At 40.2% G+C, this 27492-nt stretch overlaps 2 protein-coding genes and 1 long non-coding RNA gene across 14 annotated transcripts in view; 2 read left to right on the forward strand and 1 right to left on the reverse strand.

Annotated features, from left to right (window-relative positions):
- LOC144589239 (uncharacterized) overlaps positions 1–27492 on the forward strand; it is a 701357-nt gene that overhangs the window by 160336 nt on the left and 513529 nt on the right. The window lies entirely within an intron of this gene.
- The window catches only part of SLC66A2 (solute carrier family 66 member 2), a 128758-nt gene that overhangs the window by 97489 nt on the left and 3777 nt on the right, over positions 1–27492 (forward strand). For 5 of the 12 annotated variants that reach the window (XR_002299461.3, XR_012086800.2, XR_002299459.3 and 2 more), the window contains one exon: positions 14480–15134. The exons of 1 other annotated variant lie outside the window; for it this stretch is intronic. Coding sequence is in view for 5 of the 11 variants with exons in the window: in XM_020781614.3 (XP_020637273.3) it covers positions 14480–14552 (73 nt within the window). In the remaining 6 variants the exon portion in view is untranslated. Of the gene's footprint in view, positions 1–6753; positions 6831–14479; positions 15135–15364; positions 15563–16440; positions 20354–27492 lie in introns of those variants that run through there. 6 more of the 12 variants (XR_013545257.1, XM_020781616.3, XR_013545258.1 and 3 more) reach the window with 4 other exon arrangements.
- Positions 726–27492, reverse strand: part of KCNG2 (potassium voltage-gated channel modifier subfamily G member 2) — a 77641-nt gene continuing 50874 nt past the window's right edge. Inside the window, exons 2-3 of the mRNA XM_020781605.3 lie at positions 23308–24139; positions 726–3379 (exon numbers count right to left, since the gene is read on the reverse strand). Coding sequence (XP_020637264.1) covers positions 2570–3379; positions 23308–24063 — 1566 coding nt within the window. The 5' untranslated portion in view covers positions 24064–24139 and the 3' untranslated portion in view covers positions 726–2569. The remainder of the gene's footprint in view (positions 3380–23307; positions 24140–27492) is intronic.

Raw genomic sequence — 27492 nt, forward strand, 5'->3', positions numbered from 1 at the left:
CCCCACCCGGGCTAAGGAAACTCCTGGGCGGCTTCCTCGGGCTCTTGCTCCACTTGGTGGAAAATCTGATGTGGCCCAACCTCACCCAGACTCTGCCTTCAGTGGCCCCCAGGTAAATTGAGTTTGAGACCCCTGCTGTAGGCAATTATAGCTGCTACTCTTAAAAGATTATGTACAGAACCTCTTTAGTCCAAAATTAGTGCTGTTTTGCTATTAGTTTGCATCCTGAAAGATACTGATGCCCTATGATGCTTTCTCACATATCTGCAATATACATCTGATTACTATGGTCACCTAAGCAGCTTAGATCATCCTTCCCGTGTCATAACTCTGGTTTATTTATTTTTTTAAAGTCTCACATCTATAAGAACATTTTGCTTAGTTTCCAAACATGGAAGTAAAACCATATTGTAGTTTCTTGAACCATCTATTCGGAGGGTCATATATGGCCCACCAGATGCTGTTAGATTACAGCTACCATCAGATCTAGCTGCAACATAGCTAGTGGTAAGGGATGGTGGGAGTGAGAGTGCAGTAACATCTTGGAGGGCCAGAGCTTGCCGAGTCCTGCATGCATAAAGAAGTCTTCACTTCTTGTGTTTGTACAGCTCTTCTCCACATTAAATTTAAGCACTTACAGTACAGAAGGCTGCTTATGTACAAAATTGCAAAGTTTAATGTATGTGTGATACAGAATGGTTTTAGTAAGCAAAACACAATCTCGATTATTTGTCTCAAGAGAACTTTATTTTCCAAGTTTTATTTTCAAATATTTTAGAATCATTTAAGAAGAAGAAACAGGAAATGGCAATTAAGAGCTTTGTTTAAAATCTGTTGTTCCTTATAAGGACAGCAAGAAGCAAGTTTTAAAAAATGTTTCTATTTCCTCAGCCTCCCAGAATCTTTTGAGACTCCCACTGTATCTAATATCAATCTGGAAGAAATCATTTCCACATAATGTTGCAGGCCAGAAGTCATCATAACTGAAGAGAAAAGGGACTCAGCATCACTGCCTTTCCCTTTTACTAAATAAGACCTAACCTGAAAATAAACCCTAGTATGATTTTTCAGGATGCTCATAATATAAGCCCTACCCCCAAAATAAGTCCTAGTTAAGTGAAACCCCGCCCTCCACCATTGTGCAGCAACCAGAAGATGACATGACTGTAAAACAAAACATCCCCCGAAAATATGCCCTAATGTGTTTTTGGAGCAAAAATTAATATAAGACCCTGTCTTACTTTCGGGAAAACACGGTAGAACTGAGTTCTTCTCAAGATTGATGGTGCTCTTAATTTCTGATCTGATTTGAAGGTCTTATATGAGATTTTTGGAGTGGACCTCTCTACAGCTGATTGCTGTGACAAATGTAGGGGGGAAATAGCCACAAGATATGCGCTGTACTGGCTCCTGTTATTCTGGAACATTTATTTGCAAAGGCCAGCCATGATGAAATGTTGTTCTTGTTTTGGCCCAAAATGTTACTGAATCTTTGGGGTAAACCAAAGAGTAAAACTGTCCTTGTCTTAAATATGACACACTCACTCTTAATGGCAAGAAACTTTTATAGTGATATATCCTTCTGCAGTTTAAAAGTGGCTTCGCTTGTTACATCATATTTGGGGACATTGGAACTGAAAGTGACTCGTGCTTTCTCCTGTAAGTGCACCTCTGCAGATGTTCCAAGTTCAGCTTTTGCATATTATACTCTCTGCCCTGCAAATACATGTGCAAATTGGCCACTGATCTTACAGAGCTCCTCTCCTCTAATTTGAAAAGCATGGCTCTACTGCCAGTGGGGTGCAGTAGGATATTATTACATTTAAAACAATGTACATTCAAAGCTCAGCAAAGGAAAACAGTCTGTGTATGTCTGTCATCCAAACTAGGATGCAAAAGTAGTAAATCTGCATGTTCACTAAATAATGCATAAAGAGCTAAAGCACATGTCAGACCTGTCAGCAGGCAGCCAACATTGTGGTTATTGATTTGCTTTTATTGAAGAAAAAACTAAAACAGAGGTAAACTAGGGATAGTTTTTCCAGTTAGCCAGAAAAAAAACCCTAATCCCTGTGCTTCCAAATTCACCTTTTATCTTTCCTGTACATACTCCCATCCGGGTATACAAAGGTATGACTCTTATTGGTGATGCAAGACTTGGAAGAAGGTTTTTGTACCATTTATTTTTTGCTCCAACCCAATGCATACTCAGTGGCGCATAGCACATCACACTGAATTTGCGGCACTTGGTTTTGAAAAAAATTCTTTATCACTATTATTTTCTCTCATGTGCACAGTGGAAACCTATCTTAAATAGCTGCTCTTCTAAAATTAAACAGCAATAGCATTTTTTTCAGTGCTCAAGAGTCTCTTGTGTTCTAAGAATGGTGAAGCTTAACTGCCCTCAGTTTTAATTAAGTTCCATGTTCTGTCACAGCTCAGAAGACAGTCCTTCTCTTTCACACTGTGTAGCTTAGACACTAGACAGCTCAGCGTTTACTTCAGATACATAGTGTCCACTTGCCTATTTTGTCCATGCTGTTCCTGCAAGACTTCGGTTTTCTGTGAGTCAGCAGTTCTTAGCTCCCTGTTCAGTCCCAGTATCTGCCATCTCCCCATCAAGTCCTTGAGGACTTGTGGAGTCCCCTTCTTGAGAACTGTCCTCATTCCGAGTTTTGTCTTCCACCTGATGAAGCTGCCGGCTAGCAGCCCGTTGCTGTTCCTCTTTCAGCTCTATGTAGGAGCGGGAAAAAGTATGGAAGATGGAAGTGACAGGGAAAGCCATAAGTAAAATACCACTCAAGATACTGCTCAGGGCTACCACTTGTCCTGGAATGCTACGTGGTACCATATCACCATAACCAACAGTGGTCATGGATATCACAGCCCACCAATAACTACTAGGAACACTAGTGAATTCATGTTTGGCCCCCATTTCACTCTCGGCCAAGTAAACCAGTGGGGAGAAAAGTGCCATAGCGACACAAAGGAAAAGGAGGAGGAGTCCAAATTCCCTTGTGCAGCGGCGCACTGTAAGTCCCAAGGTCTGCAGGCCCAGTGAATGTCGTGCCAGCCGCATGACATACAGAATACGAAGAGCTCGTAAGGTGCGGAGAACCAGGCCCACTCTCTCTAGATACTTGTTTCCGCCAGTACTCCCACCTCCAGGCTTATTGTTGGTTTTGGTAGAGGCCATATCTATAATCAACGAGATGTAAAAAGGCAAGATGGCCAAAATGTCTATGATGTTGAGTGGGGTCTTCAAGAAGGCGCACTTACTTTCTGCTTGAATGGAGCGCAAGATGAATTCAAAGGAAAACCAAGCCACACAGACAGTCTCCAGCACAAAAATGTCATGGCACTTCTGAGAACATTCACCCTGTAGGGAACACAGAAAATCAAAGCAGTCAAATAGTGAGCCTGCAAAAAAATTCCTTTTAGGATAGGATGCTGCATTCAAAGTGGTGTCCCAAGCAAACTCTGTGTGTGTGTGCGCGCGCGCACGCACGCACCCACCCACCCGCCCATGCACGTATGCACACACATTTTCAGTTTCAGACCAAACTTGCTGCAAAATTAAAACTAATTACAAAGCCAAAGGAGAACACAGTTTGTGCTACGATGTTTTTGAGACAGTTGATCCACTGTGGCATTAACTTGCATAAACAACCTTCTTCCCCACATGGTCTAGTTTATCCATTTTGTGTTGCCTGTCCTTCAAGTTCAATCAGGTAGTAATAACTTCAGTTTACATACAGTCCTTCCTCCAAAAAATAAAAGGGAAATGTTCTGCTTAGATGATCTATAGTCATAATAAAGCCTTTAGCCCTTACATACCGTATTTTTTGCTCCATAAGAGGCACTTCCCCCCCAAAAAAATGTGGGGGGGAAGTCCGTGTGTCTTATGGAGTGAAGGCAGCAATTTCATCCCCGCTGGCCCCATGGGGGGAGCGTCACAAGGGTCCGGGTGAGCCTTCCAGGACCCTTGTGATGCTCCCCCACCCCCCACGGGGCCAGCGCCGGCGAAATTGCCAGCTTCCAGGTGGGGGAAGCATCGCAAGGGTCCTGGAAAGCTCACTCAGACCCTTGCGACGCTCCTCCCACCCCCGCACGGGGCCAGCACCGGCGAAATCGCCAGTTTCTGGGAGTGTTTGGAGGCTTGGGAAGCCTCCAAACACTCCCAGAAGCTGGTGATTTTACCCCCCCGGCCCCCTGGGGGGGTGGGGGGAGCGTTGTAAAGGTCTGAGGGAGCCTTCCAGGACCCTTGCCACGCTCCTCCCACCCCCGCACGGGGCCAGCACCGGCGAAATCGCCAGTTTCTGGGAGTGTTTGGAGGCTTGGGAAGCCTCCAAACACTCCCAGAAGCTGGTGATTTTACCCCCCCGGCCCCCTGGGGGGGTGGGGGGGGCGCGTCATAAGGGTCTGAGGGAGCCTTCCAGGACCCTTGCCACGCTCCTCCCACCCCCGCACGGGGCCAGCACCGGCGAAATCGCCAGTTTCTGGGAGTGTTTGGAGGCTTGGGAAGCCTGCAAACACTCCCAGAAGCTGGTGATTTTACCTGCCCTGGCCCCGTGGGGGTGGGTGGGGGAGCGTTGCAAGGGTCTGAGGGAGCCTTCCAGGACCCTTGCCACGTTCCTCCCACCCCTGCACGGGGCCAGCACCGGCGAAATCGCCAGTTTCTGGGAGTCTCTTGAGGCTTGGGAAGCCTCTGAAGAGTCCCAGAAGGTGGTGATTTCACCCCCTCTGACCCCTGGGGGGGCAGGATGAGTCTCTAAAGGGTCATGGAACACACCCTAGGACCCTTTGGAGGCTCATCTGCCCCCCTCCCCGCTGGGCCGGGGGGGGGGAAATCGCCAGCTTCTGGGACTCTTCTGAAGCTTCCCAAGCCTCAAGTCCCAGAAGGTGGTGATTTCAACCCCTCTGACACCCAGTGGGGGCAGGGTGAGTCTCTAAAGGGCCCTAGGGTGTGTTCCAGGACCCTTTAGAGACTCACCCTGCCCTCCTGGGGGTCAGAGGGGGTGAAATTGCCACTTTCTGGGACTCTTTTGAGGCTTGGGAAGCTTCAGAAGAGTCCCAGAAGCTCGCAATTTTGCCCACTCTGACCCCTGGGGGGCAGGGTGAGTCTCTAAAGGGTCCTGGAACACACCCTAGGACCCTTTGGAGGCTCACCCTCCCCACCGGGCCAGAGGGGGCAAAATTGCCACCTTCTGGGACTCTTTTGAGGCTTGGGAAGCTTCAGAAGAGTTCCAGAAGCTGGCGATTCCCCCCTCTGACCCCCGGGGGGGCAGGGTGAGCCTCCAAAGGGTCCTAGGGTGTGTTCCATAAGATGGACCTCTCCATAAGGCTCACCAATTTTTAGGAGAAGAAAACAATTTTTTTCCCCTATTTTCTTCTCCTAAAAATTTGGTGCAACTTGTGGAGAGGTGCGTCTTATGGAGCGAAAAATATGGTAATTTTGTATTGGCTTCTTCGACAGTTCAGATCAAAATCCCAGTGACTAATGCAGTGGTCGGGGAACAGGGATAAATTACCCCAGATGGGATAAAAGTGAAAATCCTGGGGGCAATGAGCAGAGTGCTACCCCCCTCCCTCCCACCTCCACCCACCCTCTGCAGCCAAACCTCAAATCGTAAGCCATCTCTCCCTGTTACTTCCTTGGTTGCAGCAGAGCACTGGTCCTTTGATATTGGGCTGTGGCACCAGGGTGGGTGACATGACCTTTAGCCTGGTTTGTTCCTTTTTGCACACCACACACAGAATGATTAAAGTGGTAGGAAAGCGCCCCTCCCTGTGTTGATTGTCTCTAGCAAGCACATTACTGCTAGCACCATTCTGGCAGCCATTGATGATGATTAAATCCTCTGTGACCTAGCAAAAATTTAATGCAACTTGCTGGGCACGTTGGACACCTTACTACTCCCTAAACCACACCAAGGCTGGAGTGCAATGTGTTCCAGCAAAAATAGTGCACATCTTTATCAAATTTGGTGCATCCTGTGTAGATTCAATAATATTTTTAATTCAAATAATGTATGATTTCCTTCCTTTCGAATCAAGGGGATAATGTCGGCATATATAAATTTTTTGGGTGTGTGTGTGTAAAAGGTAAAAAAGTTCCCTGGCCCCTGGACTAATGTTACAACATTGCCAGAGTAGCATGGGCACAGAAGCCTCTTGTCCTGGTAAGGGTTTAAATCCAGTATAAAACGACTGACTCTTGGGGAAAAAAATTGAGAGCAACTGCCTGACAGTAGAAAGTGTTCTTCTTCTAGGTGCAACAAAGCCCTATTTTACAAAATAATTCCCCTCTGCTATCTAATCACTTTTACTTTAAAAAATTGTGGCAGGAAGGAATTGTTGAATGAGTGCTTATCAGTCCCTTATTGGAAAATGAACAGAAACCTCATTTTAAGGCTGTAAACAAGCTCACCTTCACAGTACTTAAACAACAATGAATAATGATTTTTCTTTGATTGCTTATCTTCACTTTCAAATATAGCTGTAATTCAAATATAGCTTCAATTCACTGTTGCCTTTTTGTTATTAACTTTCTCCTGAGTGTTAATCACTTCCAGCTTGTAAAAACAGACTAAACAACAGATACAGGTTATTAAGACAAGCATGAGTTGTTTTCTGTCTTTTATGAAGCATTGTGTTATTGCTATGGCTCTCTGGAAAAGAGATTAATGTAAGGGAAAGATTAGGTGGATATTTTGCTAAGGCTGAACTGCAACTACCATCTTCCCTCTGTAGCTGTTATGGGGTCCTCTGCTGATGTGAGCTGTAGTTCAACAACATTCAGAGGATCATACTGTATGATCCCTACCCAGGTATGTATCTTTTTCAGAGAAAATGTCTAATTGTCAGATATCATTCTCGTTTCCCCAAGTTTATTTTATCCCAGGAGCAGAATTGTGTGTGTACTCCTAGTCCCATCACATTTTCCATATTTTTTAAGAACACAGAAACCAGCCCTACAGGATTGGACTGAAGATTCAGCCACATAATCCTTTTCCCAACAGTTGTCAGCCTTATTCTTCTGATAAAGTAAAAAGTTGATTAATTAAGAGCTGTGCAAAGAAGGGTTTTTTGTCTACTGCTGATAAATGTCATTGGATAATCCCAAATTCTAAAATTATAGAAGAGCATTACAAATATGTAGACATATATTTTTCAATACAGTGCATACTTTTAAAAAGCCTTATCTCTGCGAAAAACCTCCAAATATTATGAAGTTTCCTCAGAAGGACTCCAGATTTCCTTCCTGGTAAATTCTCACCATTCCTGATTAGTCGCCATGCATCATTTTGAGCTCATCAATGCATAAAGGTGGTTGTGTGGGGTTTTCCCAGTAGGCATTTCTCACTTATAGTCAATCCATTTTACTACTGCTTCTCATGGTGCCACTTGGGCAGAGAATTTGTTGGCGCTTTCTCCATCCTAAACAATCTAGAGTAATCTGGAAACTTAACTAATTGTTTACCTCTAACATCAAGTCATTTATGAACATGTTAAATAGCTCTTGTCCCAATACAGACATAGAAACAATCTTGCAAAGCTAGTATTATTCTTTCTCCCTGCAATGTCAGGGAAGTGAAGACATTTTTAGTCTGTATTCAGGCAAAGGTACTAAATAACCTTACCTCTGCTTCTCCTTCGTTAAGTAGCTCTCCAGAGTCTTAGTAGCTGTATGAGTAACTCTGTGCCTAAGGGAAACTTTGTGCCCAAGAGTAACTAAAGTGCCCAGAACAGAAGAGACATGACATTTGGTAAACCAAAAGAGATCAAGGCTGTTCCTGTCCCAATACCAGATCTGACCCCAGAACAGAATGTATCCAAGTACCTTCACATTTCAATGAAAGGCGTGTTAGTAAAGCAGGGTGAGAAACAGTAATACAAACTGACCTGGTTCTTCACTATTTTTCCCCCAAAATAATACACAAATTTATGGAGGATGGCCTTGTAAGTCAAAATTCACTATTATCTTTAAGAACAAGATCTTTATAGAAATATCTTACTGCAACTTAGTGGGACAAATCCCAGTCCATCCCTTATGAGCTTCCCAACCTACTGACTACTGTTAGGGACAGAATTATGTATTACACATATGTGTGGTCTCATCCAACAAAACAGTTCTTAGAGTCTTTATAGACTCATTTAAAAATTGCATTAGACAAACAACTAAAATGTATCTAATGAAAATACTATTGGATCAACATTCATGATGCTTACAGGGATGCCTGATCAGAATTCATGAGCTGTCCTATTTTTCAATGCAATGAAACTACAGCGGTGCCTCGCAAGACGAGCGCTTCGTTTAATGACGAAATCGCATAACGAATTTTTTGCAATCGCAAAAGCGATCGCAAAATGATGTTTCCTATCTTTTTTTTTTTTGCTTTGCGATGATCGGTTCCCTGCTTCGCTAACCGATTATCGCAAAACGACGATTTTCGCACAGCTGATCGGTGGTTTCAAAATGGCCGCCGGGTAAAAAAATGGTCACCCGCTGTTTTCTGGGACGGATTCCTCGCTGCATGGGCAGCGAAAATGGCCGCGCTATGGAGGATCTTCGCTGGACGGTGAGTTTCAAGCCCATAGGAACACATTAATCGGGTTTTAATGCGTTTCTATAGGCTTTTAAATTTCGCTTTACGATGTTTTCGTTCTACAGCGATTTTGCTGGAACGAATTAACATCGTAATGCGAGGCACCACTGTACACAGTTCAAGAACTTTCAGTAATTCATGCACTTCTTCTATAGATTTATACCCCGCACCATCTGGCAACCAGGCCACTCTGGGCGACAAGATAAACAACATAATATCAAAACATGGTAAAAGTAAAATAATATATACATTCAAACAAATACAACAACCAGTGGGATAAATTAAAACAGATGATTATGAAGATGGTAAAATGGATAATGAAAGGGTGTAAAAAGGATGGTAAAAGGGAGGCTGAAATCTCAAAAACTTAATGCTCAGGGAAAGCCTGGTGGAACAGCCACGTCTTCAGTGCTTGTTTGAACCCATCCAGTGAAGGTGCCAAGTGGATCTCCATGGGCAGGTTGAAAAGAAAAATAAATACGTTGCATGTAATTAAGGCTTTAAGAAAGAGGAAGACATCTGCAATTACATCAATTAAGAATTGTATTCTTGAATGAGAGTTGCTTTGAATGTTACAAACAAGCAGTGCCACCTCTCTGTGCAGTCCCTGTCTCAAACCATTGATGGAACTTGTCTGTTATATTAAATGGCTATGAATAGGCTCAGGCAGAAGGGTTAGTCCATATATGACAAGGGCTGTATGTTGCAGCTTAGTGATGTTGTCTCAGAAAATGGTGAATCAATGAAATTCTGAGGTTTGGGATTATTCCCTAAGGGCATATAAAACCACTGGATATAAACAAACAATGAAAAAAGATACAGAAACAACAACTAAGATCAAGTACACAAGACACCAATAAACAAATGTTTATCAGAAGTATTAAACTGGCTATAAAGTTAAAGCCAAATAATCAAACTATAGCATACATGTAAGTGAAGACTTGGATATTGTGTAGGCAATACCAGTTAGAATCACATCACAATTGCATACGAAATGGATATGTGATGTAGCACAACAGAGATGAAAGTTGTTGCAGAAGTGCAAAATCAAAGCTAAGAGCAAGATAAGAAGAAATATACCATAAATAAGGCTATCCCCCCCCAAGCTCTAGACCATTAAGCAAGGAAGTCAGGCAGAGTTCAAGTAATGGAGGAGTAAGATGACTATTTCCAGACTGAATCTTGAGATCCACAAATTTCAAATAGAACAGCCCCTATCCCTTTTCACATGGCAAATCCAGAGAAAATGAACAAGGAGGATAGCGAAGGAATCCCAACCTGCATTCATGCACGAGTTGTAAACACGGCTGTGTACATATACAAGACACACTATTAGGGATGCTTCAGCATTTCAAATTGTAGAGAAGACACGATACAGTTACGTATCATGTACAGGTGAAGTGTGAGTCTTGCTACCATACTTCTCCTACTGCAGTTGTCATTTCGTAAAGGGGTACAGAGTCAGTTCTTACTTTGAGTGATCAGGTTGCTGTCAGTACTCCTATTAACAACCTGAACCTATAATAGTGTGGTTGGAAACAGCATGACTGGAAATTATAGATGTCACATGTGGACAATGCCACAAGACTTGATCTTTATTATTATTTGCTTCTGAACTTTACAAAGAACACCCAATTATGTCTGTTGGTGTGCCTCACAGAAATATTGTCATGACCAGACAAAAACTTTTCTCTTCAAGCAGGTTTCTCTTTATAGTATTCAATATTGTGTTTTTAATGATGTAATCTGCCTTGGGTCCTTTTTAAAGAGAAAGGTGGGGCAAAAATATTTTAAATAAATAAATAAATAAAAAGAACAAATGACCACTGATAACAGAGAATAGAAGAGCAAGTGAGAAACTCTAAAGGGAAGTGCACTACAGTGGGGTCTCTACTTAAGAACTTAATCCGTATTGGAAGGTGGTTCTCAAGTTGAAAAGTTCTTATGTTGAATCTGCATTTCCCATAGGAATGCATTGAAAACCATTTAATCCGTATCTGCTCTTTTCCGTCCATAGAAACTACAGTGGAACCTCTACTTAAGAACTTAATCCATTTTGGAATGGTGTTCTTAAGTTGAAACGTTCTTAAGTTGAAGCAAAATTTCCCATAGGAATGGACTGAAAACCAATTAATCCGTTCTGACTGTTTTTTTGTTATGTAGAGGTGTGTTCGTACATTGAAGCATTAGTTCCCATAGGAACTAATGCAAAGCTGGTTAATACGTACTCTACCACTAGGGGGAGAAATTTTTTTAAACCTAAGATGACCTAAGGTTAAAAAAAGAGCAGGAAAGGTTTTTTTTTCCTGTTCTTATCTTGGATTTCTGTTCTCAAGTAGAAGCAAAATTTAGCAAATGGAGCTGTTCTTAAGTTGGATTGTTCTTAAGTAGAGACGTTCTTAAGTAGAGACCCCACTGTATAGAAACATGAGGATCCAGGAGAAAGAAAACCACAACAATAAAGATGGAGTAAATGAATAAAATGGTTAATGACTGTAAGATATGATGGATATAAAATGATATAATATTAATGTTAAAAAATCAGTAACTATTAAAATGTAGATAAGATGTTTTATAGATTATGTATGATTTACTGATGGTACACAATGCCAACAAAGTTTTTTTAAGGTACAAAATTGTTTTAAAATGTAAAACACAGGAGGAGACTTTTATTATGTTTGGTGGATATATAGGGAATTACTGTAGGTGTATGAAAGTCTGAAAAATATTCTATTCCGCACAACAACATTCAAACTGGATTTATTCTTTTTATTGAATATTAGATCTGAGATGTTACTTAGAGAGATGAAATATTTGATAACACATGTAATTTCTACAGTTATTAGATGAAAAATACTAGAAGAAAACAGATACCCCAGACTTAGAAGATCTGACGCTGACAGAAAAGATATGGGAAGTCGTGGAGTTGGAGGAAATAGAAGTAATAAATGAAGATTACCTGAAAAAGGACTCAAAAATAGGGAATAATTTCATAATTAGATTCAAAAGATCACTTGGGAAGCATAGATTAAAGAAGAATGTGAAGGTCCAATTAGGGAATAGACAGATTAGTAACTATACTAATGCTGGGAAATTTTGTTCTTTTTCTTTTTATCTCTCTTTGAAATATAATTGTACAAGTTGATGTAAATATACTATCTGTAAATATACAAGTTGATGTAAATATACTATCTCACTCTCTGGAATTTTCTGTATCCATACCTACCTCCATTGAAAAAATGTTTAGCTTTCACACCATACATGGTGTTCAGAAGTTCCAGAGTGCGGATGATCTTGGTACGGTCTCCAATCACACATCCTTACACTTGATGATCTTTTCTAATTCCTTCATTGCTGCCCTTCTGAATCTTGATCTTCTGATTTCTTGACTGCAGTCACCATTTGGATTGATGTTTCAGCCAAAGTATACAAGGTCTTTAACAATTTCAATTTCTTCATTGTAAGCATTAAAGTTGTGTAGTTCAATAGTCATGATTTTTGTCTTCTTACTCTTCAACTGTAGTCATCCTGCTTTGGCACTTTCTTTTTTCACTTTCACTAAAAGTTGTTCCAAGTCATTGCTGCTTTCTGCAGTTAAGATAGTTTCATATGGAAATCTAGTTCAGCTTTCCATATACAGTATGTTCTGCATATAGACAGAAGAGATGGGGAGATAAAATGCACCTTGCTTGATACCTGTACAGTATCTATAAGAAACCATTCTGTTTCTCCATATTCTATCCCAACAGTAGTTTCTTGTTCACAATACAGGTTACACATCAGGACAATGAAGTGCTGAGGCACACATTTTTTTCAGAATTATCCATAGATTCTCATGATTCACACAGTCAGAGGCTTTGCTGCAGTCTATAAAGCACATGGTGGCGCTGCGGGTTAAACTGCAATAGCCTCTGTGCTTCAGGGTCAGAAGACCAGCAGTTGTAAAATTGAATCCATGCGACAGAATGAGCTCCCATCGCTTGTCCCAGCTCCTGCCAACCTAGCAGTTCGAAAGCATGTAAATGCAAGTAGATAAATAGGGACCACCTTGGTGGAAAGGTAATGGCATTCCATGTCTAGTCGTGCTGGCCACGTGACCATGGAAACAAATGCTCGCTCTATGGCTTGGAAACGGGGATGGGCACCGCGCCCTAGAGTCGGACATGACTGGACTAAATGTCAAGGGCAACCTTTACCTTTACCTATAAAGCACAAACTGATCTTCTGAAATTCTTAGTTGTGTTCTACTAACCAACAGATATTTGCAATCTCACTTCAAGTGCCTCGTCCTTTTCAGAATCCAGCTTGACCATCAGGCATTTTTCGCTCATCTTAGATAAAAGCCTTTGTTGCAACACCTTGAGCATCACTTTGCTTGCATGGGAAATTAGATCACTGTGTCAATTAACTTTAGTAATGCAAAGCTGTTTCTTATGTGGACTTCAAATTAATCAGAAATGTTCTTTAAATTATATTTTGGCATAAGGATTGTTTAGTGCTCTTCTTTAGCTTTCCTCTAATATTTGATATTAACAGTTCATGATCAGTACCACAATCGGCTCCTGGTCCTGTTTTGGCACAGGAAATAAATATCCTCCACCTCCTGCTTCCAATTACGCAGTCTATTTGATTCCTATATGGGACATCTAGTGATGTCCACATGTACAGCCATCTGTTTGGTTCCTTGAACACATATCTGCCAAAAACAGACTGTTTGCTTCATAGAACTCTATGAGTAATTCTCCTGCTTTGTTTCTGATCCCTAGACCAAATTTTCCAAACACATTTGGTTCTGTTTTATTTCCTACTTTTGCATTCCAGTCACTGATTATAAGCATGCTTTTTTTTTAAAAAAAGTGTGATCAACTTCCTCTTGGATGCTTGCATAAAAGCTTTCAATTTCATTTTCTTCAGTATTGGTAGTTGGAACATAGACTTGAATCATAGTTATGTTGGTGGGTTTTCCATGGAGTGTGATTGATGTTATTTGGTCAGACCTTGCATTATATCCCTAATTGCTTGTGCTATATCTTTCCTCAGTATTAGAGCCACTCCATTTCTTCTGAGTTTGTCATTTCCAGAATAAAACATTTTGTAGTTGACTGAAAATGTCCCATTCCAATCCATTTTAGTTCACTGACACCAGGCACTGCAATATTTAAATGTTCCATTTATTGCTTTACAGTTTCCAGTTTACGTTGATTCATACTCCTCAAATTCCATGTTCCAACTGTATGTGTTGTACAGCATTGGACTTTCCTTTGACCTCTGCCCATGTCAGCGAGCCACTCAGTGTCTTTTTGGCTTTAATCTAGTTGCATCATTAGCAACAACACTATTCATGTTTGTACTTTGCTCTTGCCCGATAGCTGACTGAATGTTTTCAAACCTGGGAGTCTCATCTTCAATATCTCTTTTTTTAATTTTGGACTGTCTTATCGTAAGGTTTTGGAGGTAAGAAAAGTTCTGCAGTGGTTTATCATTGCCTTGTGCGCAGTATTAACAAATGTTAGCTTAAGTGTTACTGCTGTTGTCTGTGAAAGATTCTCCACCAGTGTCATATTCAGCTATGGCTGATGCCCACTAGCTGTCCTCCAGAATGTTTCTCCATCCCTATCACCACTAAAACTATTAATTTTCTTCTGCTGATGTGACTGTTATACCTGATGAGGATGAATGCATCTTACGTAGTTAGGTGCCTCACCTGTGAACATTCCTCCTCTGGTGATCCTGTTCAGCTGCACTCCAATATTCAACACAACTCTTTATCTGTTGGAAAAACTTATCACACCATAGAATGAGAAGAACCACCCTTGGTATTTTCTATTTCTGTCTGAGTTTTATCATTTTTATTTTCTCTGCCTAAACAGGATTAAATGTTTGTTGAAGCAGGAAGGATGGAGCTTTCTCTTTGAATATCTGGGCTGTGCTTCCTGCCAGTGAACAAGAGGTTTGACATTTCTGCTACAGTCTGTTTCAAGTGAGTCATTTGGCTCTGGAATGACCTACTACTTTGAAACTAAGCCGCAACCAATCATTTGACTGAAAATATACAGTTAGAACTAGGCTTGGCTTTGGATTGTCCTTCTGTGCCAATACTGGTTAAGACATTTCCATCTCTTCTTTCAGCCCTAGTGCAACATTTAAAGGACACAAATGCACAGTAACTTTCTCAGCAAAGCTTCAGAAGTCTAAAATATTAGGCTGTCATTTTCTGAAAATGGTTGTAGTCTTACATAATTGTGTGTCTAGTGCTTGGATTTCTAAGAGCTTTCCCATGCAACCTGACAAAATGAATATTAGCCATGATAGGATATAAAATTCTCACAAGATATTTTCACCCCAGCATTATACTCAGTTTTGCCATGTTACAGCAGAGCAGTTGTGATGCAGCCCAGAAGATAAATATTTCACATAAGAAATAGAAAAGGGAGACGGTAGATTCTAAGAAAAATCAATGTATATGAACTCCATGAGGAATATTGTAAAAATGAAAAGCCAATAAAATCTGTAATTCATACATGAGCCAGTATCCAGTGATTTCATTCAGCTGGTGCATACAGCCTTGCACTCTTGGACACCTACTTCTGTACTTTGTGCAAGGAGAGAATCCAGCACACTTTCCATCTGTTACTGATGCTGTGACACAAATCATCATGGAAACACCTGAAAAATTAAGTGATAACATTCTTGTTGCAAATAATGTAAAATAAAAATAAAACATGCCCTGCTTCCAATTTTGTTAATGCACACAGATGATAAGGAGGCAAACTGACGCCGAGAGAGGCCCGGAAGGAGAAGACACGAAACTGGGCCTTCTCGGCGGTGGCTCCTCGCCTCTGGAACAATCTCCCTCCAGCGATTCGCGTGGCCCCCACGCTGGGCACCTTTAAAACCCAATTAAAAACATGGCTGTTTATTCAGGCCTTCCCTCCAGCCAACTCTTGATTTTTTCTTACTTTTCCTTTTTATTTTTACTGCTGTTCTTGTTTGATTATTATGTATTTGTCTATATTTTATTATTTGATTTTATATTTGGAAGCCTAGAGTGGTCCGGTGGGCCAGATAGGCGGGGTATAAATTAAATAAATAAATGAATGAATGAATGAATGAATGAATGAATGAATAAATAAATAAATAAATAAATAAATAAATAAATAAATAAATAAATAAATAAATAAATAAATAAATAAACTGAAGAAATAAACTGAAGAAATAAACTGAAGAAATGTTGCATGAATTGGAGGTGAAAGTGGGATTCCATACCTTGAACTGTGTGCCTAAGGAGAATGGAGCACAAAATTGTAGTTTGAAACTCAAGAGTTTGAAAGATTAGGACTTTAGAAAATTGTTATCACTCATGACATTCTAAACCTTATTTAGATTTTTGAAATGCAGTGTATTTCTAACATTCCCTCAAACCAATCTGGACCATTAGAACTTACTTGTACATTTGTATGCAGTGAAACAGACCTGTATAACTGAAGGAATAGCTTCTCTGTCTCCTGACTTGGTGCCTGGCAACCTCTATACTAATATATTTAATAACACTCAACAAACAGGGCCAGTTTTCCAATTTCATAGTGATTGTCTTTGATCATCTTTGTGCTGGCCTGTCACTGACTTTTGCAGGAACACATGAAACTGTATAAAGAACGATAGCCTAAATTAATATGCATAATCAAGTCTTCAAAATATGCAATAACTTACATTGAACTCAGAGAATAGCTGGTATCATAGGCCTGGTAAAGCAAAAGGGCTCCATGGAATAACAGCCCTGCTGTCTGCAGTTGTGAACTGTATCTGAAATTCATACTCTCTTTTTCACTAGCAGCTGCTGAAGCCCAGACAGAGCACTGAACTAGAGCCAGAACAACTGGTATTATGCCATCAAAGGAACAACAGTTTTGGGGTAGCCTTTGGCTGAAACAAGAGGAAGAGAAAAGGAAATGCTGGCTGTTTACAGGGAAAATATGCAGAAGGATAAATGATGTTCTGCTTATCCCTGCATGAAGGAAATGACTGGAAGAGGAAGCGATCAGCATAGCCTGCCTCCAGAAATGTATAAGCTCTGTTGAGGGATAATTTACCCTGCTTTTACCAATCACATGCCCATAGGGGCACCTAGCTCCTCTTATAGCTTTCTCCATATGGAAATCAACTCCAAAGAAGAGGTTTCTGCTTATGGTCTCTCTCTCCAACACCCTATGCATTTATGGAAATGCTGGGAACTATGATATTAATAAGAATTGGCTAAAGACTTTTGTGGAATGTGACCAAGCCAGAGCTTATTTGTGGTGATATAAAATAGCCATGGTGATGCTGAATAAATTACTTGTCTCTGCCAACACTCAGTACGATTATCATGTATAACTGAGCTGTTCCAAGAGGTGAGGCAACAGTTATACTTAAAAAAAGCACAGAAAGGTGAACTGCCTGTAAAGCTGTGATGTTCTCACCTGATTCTCTTCTGATAAAGTTGCTCAGATCTGGTTTATATGCCATCTATGCCCAGAGATGCTGGAAGCAACTGCCTGTTATAGCTCAGAGCAATGCTCCTTGATTTCTTTAGAATAAGAGTGGGGAACATGTGGCCCTCCAAATGCTGCTGGCTTGCAATTCTCATCAGTCCAGGCAGCAGAGCCAATAATGAGAGATCACAGGAGCTATAGTCAGAGATACACACTTGATATAGAAGATGCAAAGTGCTCAGGACTGAGGGCTAATCTGTGATCTCTTTGTCCATCCTGAATGTCCAGCATGTTGGGTTGCTCACTAAAATTATGAAAGATGGGAGAATGCGACTTAGTAGAGGTGATCGGCCCATCTGGGATACAACACCATGGCATCATGAAAATATAGCAAGATTTAGTTGAGTTTCAAAATTGTTATTTTTAATGGATGTAGATGAGTTTGTGACAGTTGAAAAATCCCATGCGTATGTGCATGGAGCATTTTTTTTTAGTTAGTCATTCCAGTTTGGGTTCTAGATTGGTTATGAATTAAGAGAGCCTTTGTTTTGTGAAATACGTTTTCTAGTTCCCAGTTACTAAAACAAAGTACTTGTCTTCACATACATTTTCTACCCTGGTTGATGCAGACGAAGGGAAGGGGGAAAATGAAATAAAGTGTGAATTAAAAGAAGAAATTACCAATCAATATAGAGCTCTTTTTGTGAGTATTAACAATTACAATTTAAATAATTGTTCTTTCTTGAGGAAAAAGGCAGAGTACAAACTAAATCAACCAATCAATAAAGTTTCTTATTCAAGAATACTGAACCACATATTTCTATTAAAATTCCTTAATGACAGGATACCTTCACTTTCTATGTTGAGTATAGAAAAGGGACTCTGATAGTTGTGTGCCTATGTACAGAGGTTACCTACTTCATTAAACAAAACATAACAATGACTAGTAAGAAAGTTACCTTTCCCTGCATATGCATTATTCTTATTTACCTTCCACTATTCAACAGTCAAATATAAAGCACATTATTTCCTACAATGTAAGATAGCCAAAGCCAAATATTTGAAAATCGTGTGGAAACTTTATGTCTTACATTATATGTAATAATAATTATGTATCAAGTTGATTATGATTTATGGAGACACTTTTCTGATATAGAGTACTCAGAAATGATTTTCTAGTCCCTTCTCCTGGGGGCACCCAGGGTCTCTGCAGCTCACCCAAAGCTACACAGGCTGGATGTTCTCTTACAAGGCACAGCAACCAAATCCTCCAGTTCACTGACCTATGCAGCCAACACTTAAGTCATACAGACTCTTAAAAAGATAGATTGATGTAGTAAAAATAGATATACAGATGTGTTTAACTGGATGTCTACCATGCAAAATACTGTCTGGAGGTCATTACCACAGGGAAACAGCCAGGTGGCTGTAGAATGGTTAACCACTGAGATGTGTTTAACAATTTCTTCTATTTGTCTCCCAATTTCACCTTAATATTAGTGGTTTCCTGTTGGCTGAAAAGCCCCCCCCCCAAATACTTACGCAGTGCAGGAATGGGTGCACTTAATCAATGGCTCCTGTTGCTCTGGGGCTCCATATAAAATTCTGCTGCCAGAACTCTGTCCCTTACCAGTAGAATCAGAACTCTGATAACCAAACCTATCCACCTGAATACCATTGGGATAGGATTTTGCTGTGTGTGATAAAATAATGCTTCCTTTATTCTTAGTTCTGCTTTTGCAGTGGCCTGTTAACCAGCACTTTATAATTTATCAACTAAGTTTGCTCTTTTTGCTTTTTACCTCTAGTTGCATGAAGACTATATTTTAACAGTAGCTTATCATCATAGCCTCAGAGTATCTATTTTGTCCTGAAATTACTTCACCTATCTGTCTCAACAGCACTGGCTGACTACTAAGGAACATTCATTTTTGAAGGCAATGTTTCACCTTTTTTGTCAAGTAGGTGCTAGTCTGGAAAATTAAACAGGCTTATGTTTACACATGAGCTGTGAGCTTCAAAACCTATAAATCCAAGACATCTTAGAAAAGACATCCATGACCTTCAGTTCCATTACGCTAAATTTTTCTTCAGTTGCCATAATGTTTGGTCCCATGTGTTTCACCATCTACAGTCAACACAACAGTCAAATTGATTTGAATCATGATTTCACTAGTCAGTATTTTATTTTTAAATGATTTAAATAAATAAACCTCTTTCTGCTCCTATTGCTCCTGTACAGAAAGAACTGAAAAGAGGAAAAATTTATGTTGAAAGCAAAAAGAAGTCCATCTCCAAAAGTAAGGACATTCCTAAATCAAAAAACAGATCAACACTCTTCACTCAAAACATGAACACACTGGCCAAAATCCTTTTGTACAGCTCTGGTAGCACAATAGGAGTGACATCACTGGAAGCAGCAGACTGGTGCTAATTAAATAGTTCCTGCTTTGATTCTGAGTTCTGTGCAATTTTCTCTCATTGCTCATGGGTTGCATAGAACCTGAAATTTAAGGAAGAACTCTTCTGTTGGGACAGTATGCCACTGCTGGTGGGGCTGTGCAGGAGGATACAGACCACAGATGAACCCTTCTTGTACTTTAACTTCTACACAAAGTAGGTATATGAGCTGAGCACTTTTTGATTCCCTAAAGAGAAAAACCTCTGCTCACCTTGAACTCATCACAAGATTCAGAAAAAAATGAAGGCAAGAAGAAAAGAGGAAAACCAAATATGAGATGGATTGAATTCAGAAAGGACAGTCAGGTTGTTAAGGACAGGACATTTTGGAAGTCACTTTGGAGTCACCATAAGTCAGAGGTGACTTGATGGTATGTAACAACAACCTTGGACAAAGCCCAATAAAACATAACAATGACTAATTTCATAGCTTTTTCCCTACAAATGTGGATCAAAAGGCTGTATTTCATTTCAGTTCTTTCACATCACTAATTATATGGTATATAGAGGATGGGATGGAATTATGCTATAACAGTTAAAGCAAAGTGGGCTGCTTATATACTACCCAATAGCACTCAAACCACTCTCTGCGCAGTTTACAATTTAACTAGCAGGATACACATCCCACCACCATGAGATGGGTACTCAATTTACCAACCTCAGAAGGATGGAAGGCTGAGTAAAACTTGAGTCAGCCACCTGAGCCCGTCGGGATCAAATTCAGGTCATGAGCAGAGTCTTGGTTGCAGTACTGTACTTTAACCACTACACCACGAGGTTCTTTATTTTTAAGCAACAATATGCCACTAAAAACATGAAAAATATAAATTATAAACCAGTGAGGGATAACATTGCCTGAAATCCTGTAAGTGTAATTTAGGATTAGGCATCCTTCAGTCTCAAGAGGCTATGGTAACGTCCTCTGTATGGAGGACTTGGAACAGCGTCTAGTGTGGCTGAGAAGGCCAATTTGAGAGTGACAATCCCTTCCACACTGAAGACAAATACAATCTGTCCCCTGTCCAGCTCCCTGATTTTGCTGGTTTTGTGACTTCCTCTTTGCCTCAGCCTGCTGGACAAGTGTCTCTTCAAAATGGGAGAGGCCATGATGCACTGCCTGCCTCCAGGCTGAACGCTCAGATGTCAGGGTTTCCCATCTGTTGAAGTCCATTCCTAAGGCCTTCAGATCCTTGTATCACAGCTGTGGTCTCCCTCTGAGGCCATTTCCCTGCACTAATTCTCCATACAGGAGATCTTTTGGAATCCGACCATCAGCCATTCTCATGAAATTCCCAAGCCAAGAAAATACCTCACCAAATAAAATGTCTTCCCAAACATAGCTCACCTCCTGTCTCAGCTTCCTCTTCAGGAAAAGGGCTTAGAGCTTCTGCCAGCCCATATTTAAAGCCAAAATCCTGCCCCCTCAGATCATGTGGTCAGGGAGAACAAAGGTCAGCCTAGAAGAAAATACTTCACCAAATAAAATGTCTTCCCAAACACAGCTCACCTCCTGCCTCAGCTTCCTCTTCAAGAAAAGGGCTTAGAGCTCCTATCAGCCCACATTTAAAGCCCCAACCCTGCCCCCTCAGACCACATGGTCAGTCTTGCATGCATGTGCAGAGCACGCTTGTAGGGGTGGGGTGCACGCATGCGCACGGCATGGGGTGTGCTTGCAGAGGGCGGGGTGTGCACGCTCATGGGGGTGGGGTGCGCTCGCAGGTGCAGCGGTGCTCACTGGGGGCACCCATGTGTGCAGGTGGGCAGGTCATGCCCACCTGCACACATGCAGATGTTGTGGGGCATGCTTGTGGGGGTGGGGTGCACTCGCAGGGGCAGGGGGTGCTCACCGGGCACACCCAAGTGTGCAGGTGGGCAGGCGATGCATGGGTGTGTGTGCGTGCAGGGGTGGGTGGGAGATCTGTCTCCACAGCCTGGTCCTGCCAAGGCCATGGACTGGCACTCCGGGCTGCAAACCGGGGGTTGGAGACCCCTGGTTTACGACATAATTAAGCAGTAAGTGCTTTGTCCCCACAGCAAGCTGGGTACTCAGAAAGATGGAAGGCTGAGTTAACCTTAAGTCAGCTACCTGAACGCTTCATAATCAACCTCAGGTATTGAGCAGAGGTTTGAGTGCAGTACTGCAATTTAACCACTGCACCACAGGCCTACCCTATATATGCATTGCATTTATTGACCAAAATATTTTTTCTAGAATTAAATAATTCTTAATTGTTAAAAAATATTGAGGTTTTAGTAACCAGGACCACTTTGCAATTTTAAAAATTGAAATCATATCTAGAGTTGGAGATCTTGTTATGCAATCATATACATTTCCTAAATCATAACCACTGACTTATTACATCATACAAGTTTACCAGTTCAGAAATACTTCTGAGTAAACATCCTTTGGGTCATATTGTAAATCGGCTAAGCCTAAGTCAAGGGGCATTGGCTCTCCAGGCAGAAAAACTCTTCAGCATTAGTTACTTATATAACTACATGGCGTTTTCAATTTCTCAAAGTACAAGTACTTGCTGTTGCTACAAAGTCTTCCTCTACCCACAAATTTTGCTACTCTGTGTATTGACATAAATATTCATGGGTAGAAAATTATTCAGAATATCCAGCAGAGCCACAATTCATTTCAAAAGGATAATTTCTTTTAAAAAATTTGAGGATTACTTCAAAGGCAAATGAGAGTTGGAAAAATCAAACCCCTTCAAGAAAAACTAAAACACACACCACCTCATGAGCAAACAACCAAGAAAATGTGAGACACCTTCCTAATATTATGAAGTAGCCTGATTATGCAAGGTCAGAAAGAATATCTTTCGGCTTCAGCAGTTAGTAACAATGGCCAGAAGTGTAATGGTACACAAGTAATTAAATCACTGCTTGCATTCCTAGTCATACAGTTGGCTCACAACTAGGAATGGAATCAGCAACTCATCGCTGTCAATTTGTCACCATTATTTATGTCAGTGGTTCCCAACCTTGGGTAACCCAGGTGTTCTTGGACTGCAACTCCCAGAAGCTTTCACCACTAGCTGTACTGCCCAGGGTTTCTCTGAGTTGCAGTCCAAGAACACCTGCAGATCCAAGCTTGGGAACCACTGTTTTACATCATTGTAATTTATGCCAAGGTAAATCTATAGCTAGTAATTGGTCAGCAATTAATGAATGGTTGCTCACAAATCAAGTTTTGATTGATTGGATAGCAACAGCAGTTAAAACCAAAGTTCTTTTTCCCTGATAAAAGAAGCCTCCTGCAGAAGTAGAGATCTTCCCCTAGAGCAGTGGTTCCCAACCTTGGGTCCCCAGATGTTCTTGGAATACAGTTCCCAGAAATCCTGGCCAGCACACCTAGTGGTGAAGGCCTCTGGGAGTTTTAACCCAAGAACATCTGGGGGACCCAAGGTTGGGAACCACTACAGTAGAAAAAACTCCTGTCAGAATAAGGGACACTTTGTATCAAACCAAAGTTTGTGTTTACAAGCAAAAAACAAAAAACCACACCCAGGATGTGGACACTGACCAGGATGATAGACTTGTTAGTACATTTCTAATTAATACCAACTTTAACTCAATTCACTATGAAGGATTGTCAAACAGCATGTTTGACAGGAGAAACAGACTGCTGTTTTCATTGTCTGGTTGTACTAAAATAAACTGGAAAAGACGTATTCTGCAAGGTTTGCTCAGATCCCTACTCCTAGCCTCTGAAATGCAATTATGTTAACATTTGCTTTTGTTTTTTATGTACTTACCCGATCTTCTTCTTCTCTGAGATCTGGCATGGTGCTTATACACAGGCTAACAGCAGTGATGGCAACAAAGGAAACAGATATGCAAGCAAAGATCTTTCCTGGGATCCCTGAGTGAGGGTTCTCCACCATATCCCTGAGCCTTCTCATGCACAAACGCAAACGGCTGCGGTCTTCAAAGGCACATTGCGGCACTTCGTTAGCTGCCATTTCTTCTTCAAACAATGCAGCCTCTGCCATCTCTTCCTCTTTCTGCCGTAGTCTTTTTTTACAGCACCATTCCAGGTGTTCCTCTTCTATTCCCCAGTAGACCAGCTCATCTTGGAAAGAGAGTGCACACATTTCCCTGAGGAGCCTAAGCTTCCCAGCTGTCAGAAAAGTCATGATTGTCCGGAAGGCACAAGGGTTGCGGTCAAAAAAAAACTCATTGCAATTGACATCATAATCATCACAAATATCCATTATCTCGTCATAGTTGTTGCATGATTTTAACTTTCCAAGCCTGGTCAAAGGACAATTCTCTAATGTTGTCCATGGAATCCTGTATTTGATGCCACCTACGTTGATGATGACATACCTGGCTCGGTCCTCCCGGCAGGCAAAGCAATACAAGTCTTCCCCAGGACGCAAAAGTTTGGCTTTCTTGTAGAAGAATCCTTTTTTTGTCTGCACTTCGCAAAGTGTCTCCAAGTTGTTGTAAGAATATGAGCTTAATTCGGGATCTGCATTCCCAGGGAGCAGTGCCATTTCCTGATACATTTGTTACATTCATGGGGGTGCCCAACCTAATCAAAAAATTGTAGATTCTTGACTGATGGGGATACCAACGGCCAGTCTAAAAAAAAGTGGGGGGGGGGGAGAATAATAAAAGCAAAAAAATCCAAAGTTAGAATTTTATAAAGGCAAAACAAGCTTCTCTGGCTTCCAATTGTATTTTGGTTTCAAAAAAGCCTTTCTCTTCCTACTGCTCTTGTAAAGAAAGAACAGAGATGAAAGTGTTAGCACAGTGAAATAGAATACTGTAAGGTCAATAGCCCATAAATTTGAGAGGTCACTTCTATAGGAATGTTTAGTATATCACAGCAATATTTTTTAACTACATTGTTTGTTCCTGCTCTCTAATATCATTAATAAACTCTCTATAAAGTTTTTCCTACATGCCAGACAAGACTGGTATCTGAATGCCTGTGCACATAGTGTAGCTGAGACCCCAACAAATCTCTGTATAGAAGTTCTGTTATCCTTCCAGAGATCCAATAGTTTTTTTTTCTGATGTGTAATGTTTTTGCAGTAATAATAATATAAATTACATGCTATCAAGTTGATTCTGATTCATGGCAACCCTTTCTAGGGCTTTCTAGATAGAGAAGTGGTTTTTCATTCCCTTCTTCTGGAGGCACTCTGGGACTATGCAGTTTGCCCATGACTACACAGGTTGGCTTTTCTCCCAGGAGGCCCAGTGGGGAAATTGAACTCCCACCTCTGGCTCCACAGTCGTATACCTAAACCACTGAGCTATCTAGCCAGTTGTTTTTGCAAATGCAAAGCCAATTCATGGGTTTTGATCAATGTCTTGGTGATTTTTCTGCATTTAAAAGTTTCATTACATGTAATAAAACTGAGAAACATATTTTTTCCCAAGAATTGAAGGTAGGTACTGTAATATTTTGGCTATTTACTAACACAGATAAAAATAGGTATAATTAGGAATGAAAAGGATACATCTTCTGTCTACACAAGATGTTTCTGTATTCCAGAAAATAAGAGTGTCTCAGATTATTTACTATCTCGTATTTGAAACAATGTGATTGGCACAAAGGCTGTATGATAGAATGTAAGCCAAATTTGCACTCTGTATGGTCAGATGAAATACAGATTTTTATTTTACTTATCATATTCAGATTAATGGAAACAGTCTTAAAATGGCACCATAGCATTTGATGGCTTTGAATATCCAAAAAGATGTAAAACTCTTCAAAGGACTAAAATTCTTCAAAGTTTTAGAACCAACAAAATAGGCCATTGAAATCTGTTGTGTTTATGTAAGTAGTGACTAACAAGTCCTATTCATTTCAAAAGGCTTACTTTAATGCAGTTCTAAGATGATAATGATGATTTTGTTAGCATTACATTTAGATTTAACCAAATATTTATGTGGACTAGAATATAAGTAGTTAATGAGCTTTGGGGATTAAATGAATAGGTCCCACATACATATAAATGAAATATATTACGTGGTTTGAGGTGAAATATAACCCTGTGCAAAAAAAGTGAAATTATATAATTTATATTCTTCCATATTGGTCCAGGTTGATATATTTATTATGTATTTTCTAAAAAAAACCAATTAAAAATAGTAGCAACAAGAATACCTGCAAAATCCTATTGGATATTTACATCCACACAAGAGGCATTGTGGAGGCTGCCATTCCTGATTGACAAGGTGCTGGGTTCAGGAGAGATGCACAATTAGAATCACCAGGCAGGTGATCAATATGTGATCAGAATCTTGTCAATTTGCCATGGCAAATTCCATGACTCCTGTTCCATGTGTATAAATACCCAACTGGATTCTGGCAATTAAAAATGACAAAACAACAAGAATCTGATGCTGGTACAGTGAGTTAGATTTGTCACCCTGATACTTTTATACAATTCTTAAAACTTAATTTCTTTGAGGTACTTTGATAGGTGGCCTAAACTAGGAACTGCATAAATGAAGAAAACACAGAAAGCTAAGAATGAATAAGTTCCCTAACAATGCTGTAGTTCTAAGTAAGTTAGAGACAAAATAAATAAACAAATAAATAAATTACCAAATACTGGCTGAAGTCCAATGGAAGGCTGATGACATAATCAGCAGAAGTGTTTGTTTGTTTGTTTTGGACATTAAATACTTACTACTTCTGTTCTGTGGCTCCTGTGGCTTCCCCATGAGAAAAGAGATTGGGAGAAAAGGGCCATGAGACAGAAACAGGAAGTCTTTAATCTGAAAAATTGATGATATCAACTTTCAGCATGTTTATATACACCAAGAGGATTTCAGTCAGTAACTACTGAGATATAAATATACTGAGCAATATCAGTGCAACGGCACTGTTTTATTAAGCTACACATTCCTTTTAAAATAATATTAGCAACTCTACAGAAAATATTAGAATACTTTAAATTTATTTAACTAGAACTATCTGAACAAGCTGTTTAATATATGCAAGACAAAGTAATGTTTTGTTAACTGTAACAACCCTGATGTCTTTATGAAAGACTAAAATAGCACAAAGGCTAAAAAAACCCCACCATGCAGTTAAACTTACCTTACTGTTTTCCCACAAGCTACAAATATAGAATAAAAAATATAGGACAAGAAGGGATGGAAAAATGTGTCTCCACTGCAAAAAGCAGCAAAGGGATCCAGACAATTGGAATAAGAAACTGCACTGTTGATACAAGTGTATTTATTGTTTGACAAGATTAAACATTCAAACCTAATGATCTGGGTACTGGTTTTCTGCATCATGCCTTACATTATGTCAAGCCCACATTTTTGTGACACAAGGCCAAGACATGGTTATTTTTTTTTTCATTTTAGCATAACAAGTGTTGACAGTATTTCAAAGGAAACCCACTCTGCTTGATTGTTTGTTTTGGCATGAATGGTGATACACATACATTTTATTTTCAGCATATATCTGCCTAGATACATCCATTCTGCTAAAATTTAGAATCTAAACTGAGAATATGAGTGTTGTATAGAAATATTACAGAAACTAAATGACAAACACAAGTTAGACCCTTGACTGTTTTACATCCTCACTTGACAATCTATGGTACCAATAAAACAGCACTTAAAAAAACGTTAAAGCAGTTCTTTGTACTTCAGATGCTTTGTTCCTATGTCAAATATTCCTCCCAATATGTTGGTAATTAACAGTTGGTAAATTAACTCTTTTGACTAATATCTTGAATAGGGATTTAATCCAAACTATGCAGAGTATGTTTTTTTCAGGCAGAAAATATTCAGAATGTGAGGATATGGTGCAAGTTCTTCCTGTTGTGTAGTGTGTGTGTTTTGTGCTATCAAATTGGAACCAACTTATAGTGACCCTAATAGAGCTTTAAGGACATTTAAGGAGTGGTTTTACCATTCCTTAAGGAGTTATGTAGTAACTATATCTAAAAGCAACAAAC

The sequence above is a fragment of the Pogona vitticeps genome, chromosome 4, assembly GCF_051106095.1.
Source record: "Pogona vitticeps strain Pit_001003342236 chromosome 4, PviZW2.1, whole genome shotgun sequence".
NCBI classification, from domain to species: Eukaryota; Metazoa; Chordata; class Lepidosauria; order Squamata; family Agamidae; genus Pogona; species Pogona vitticeps.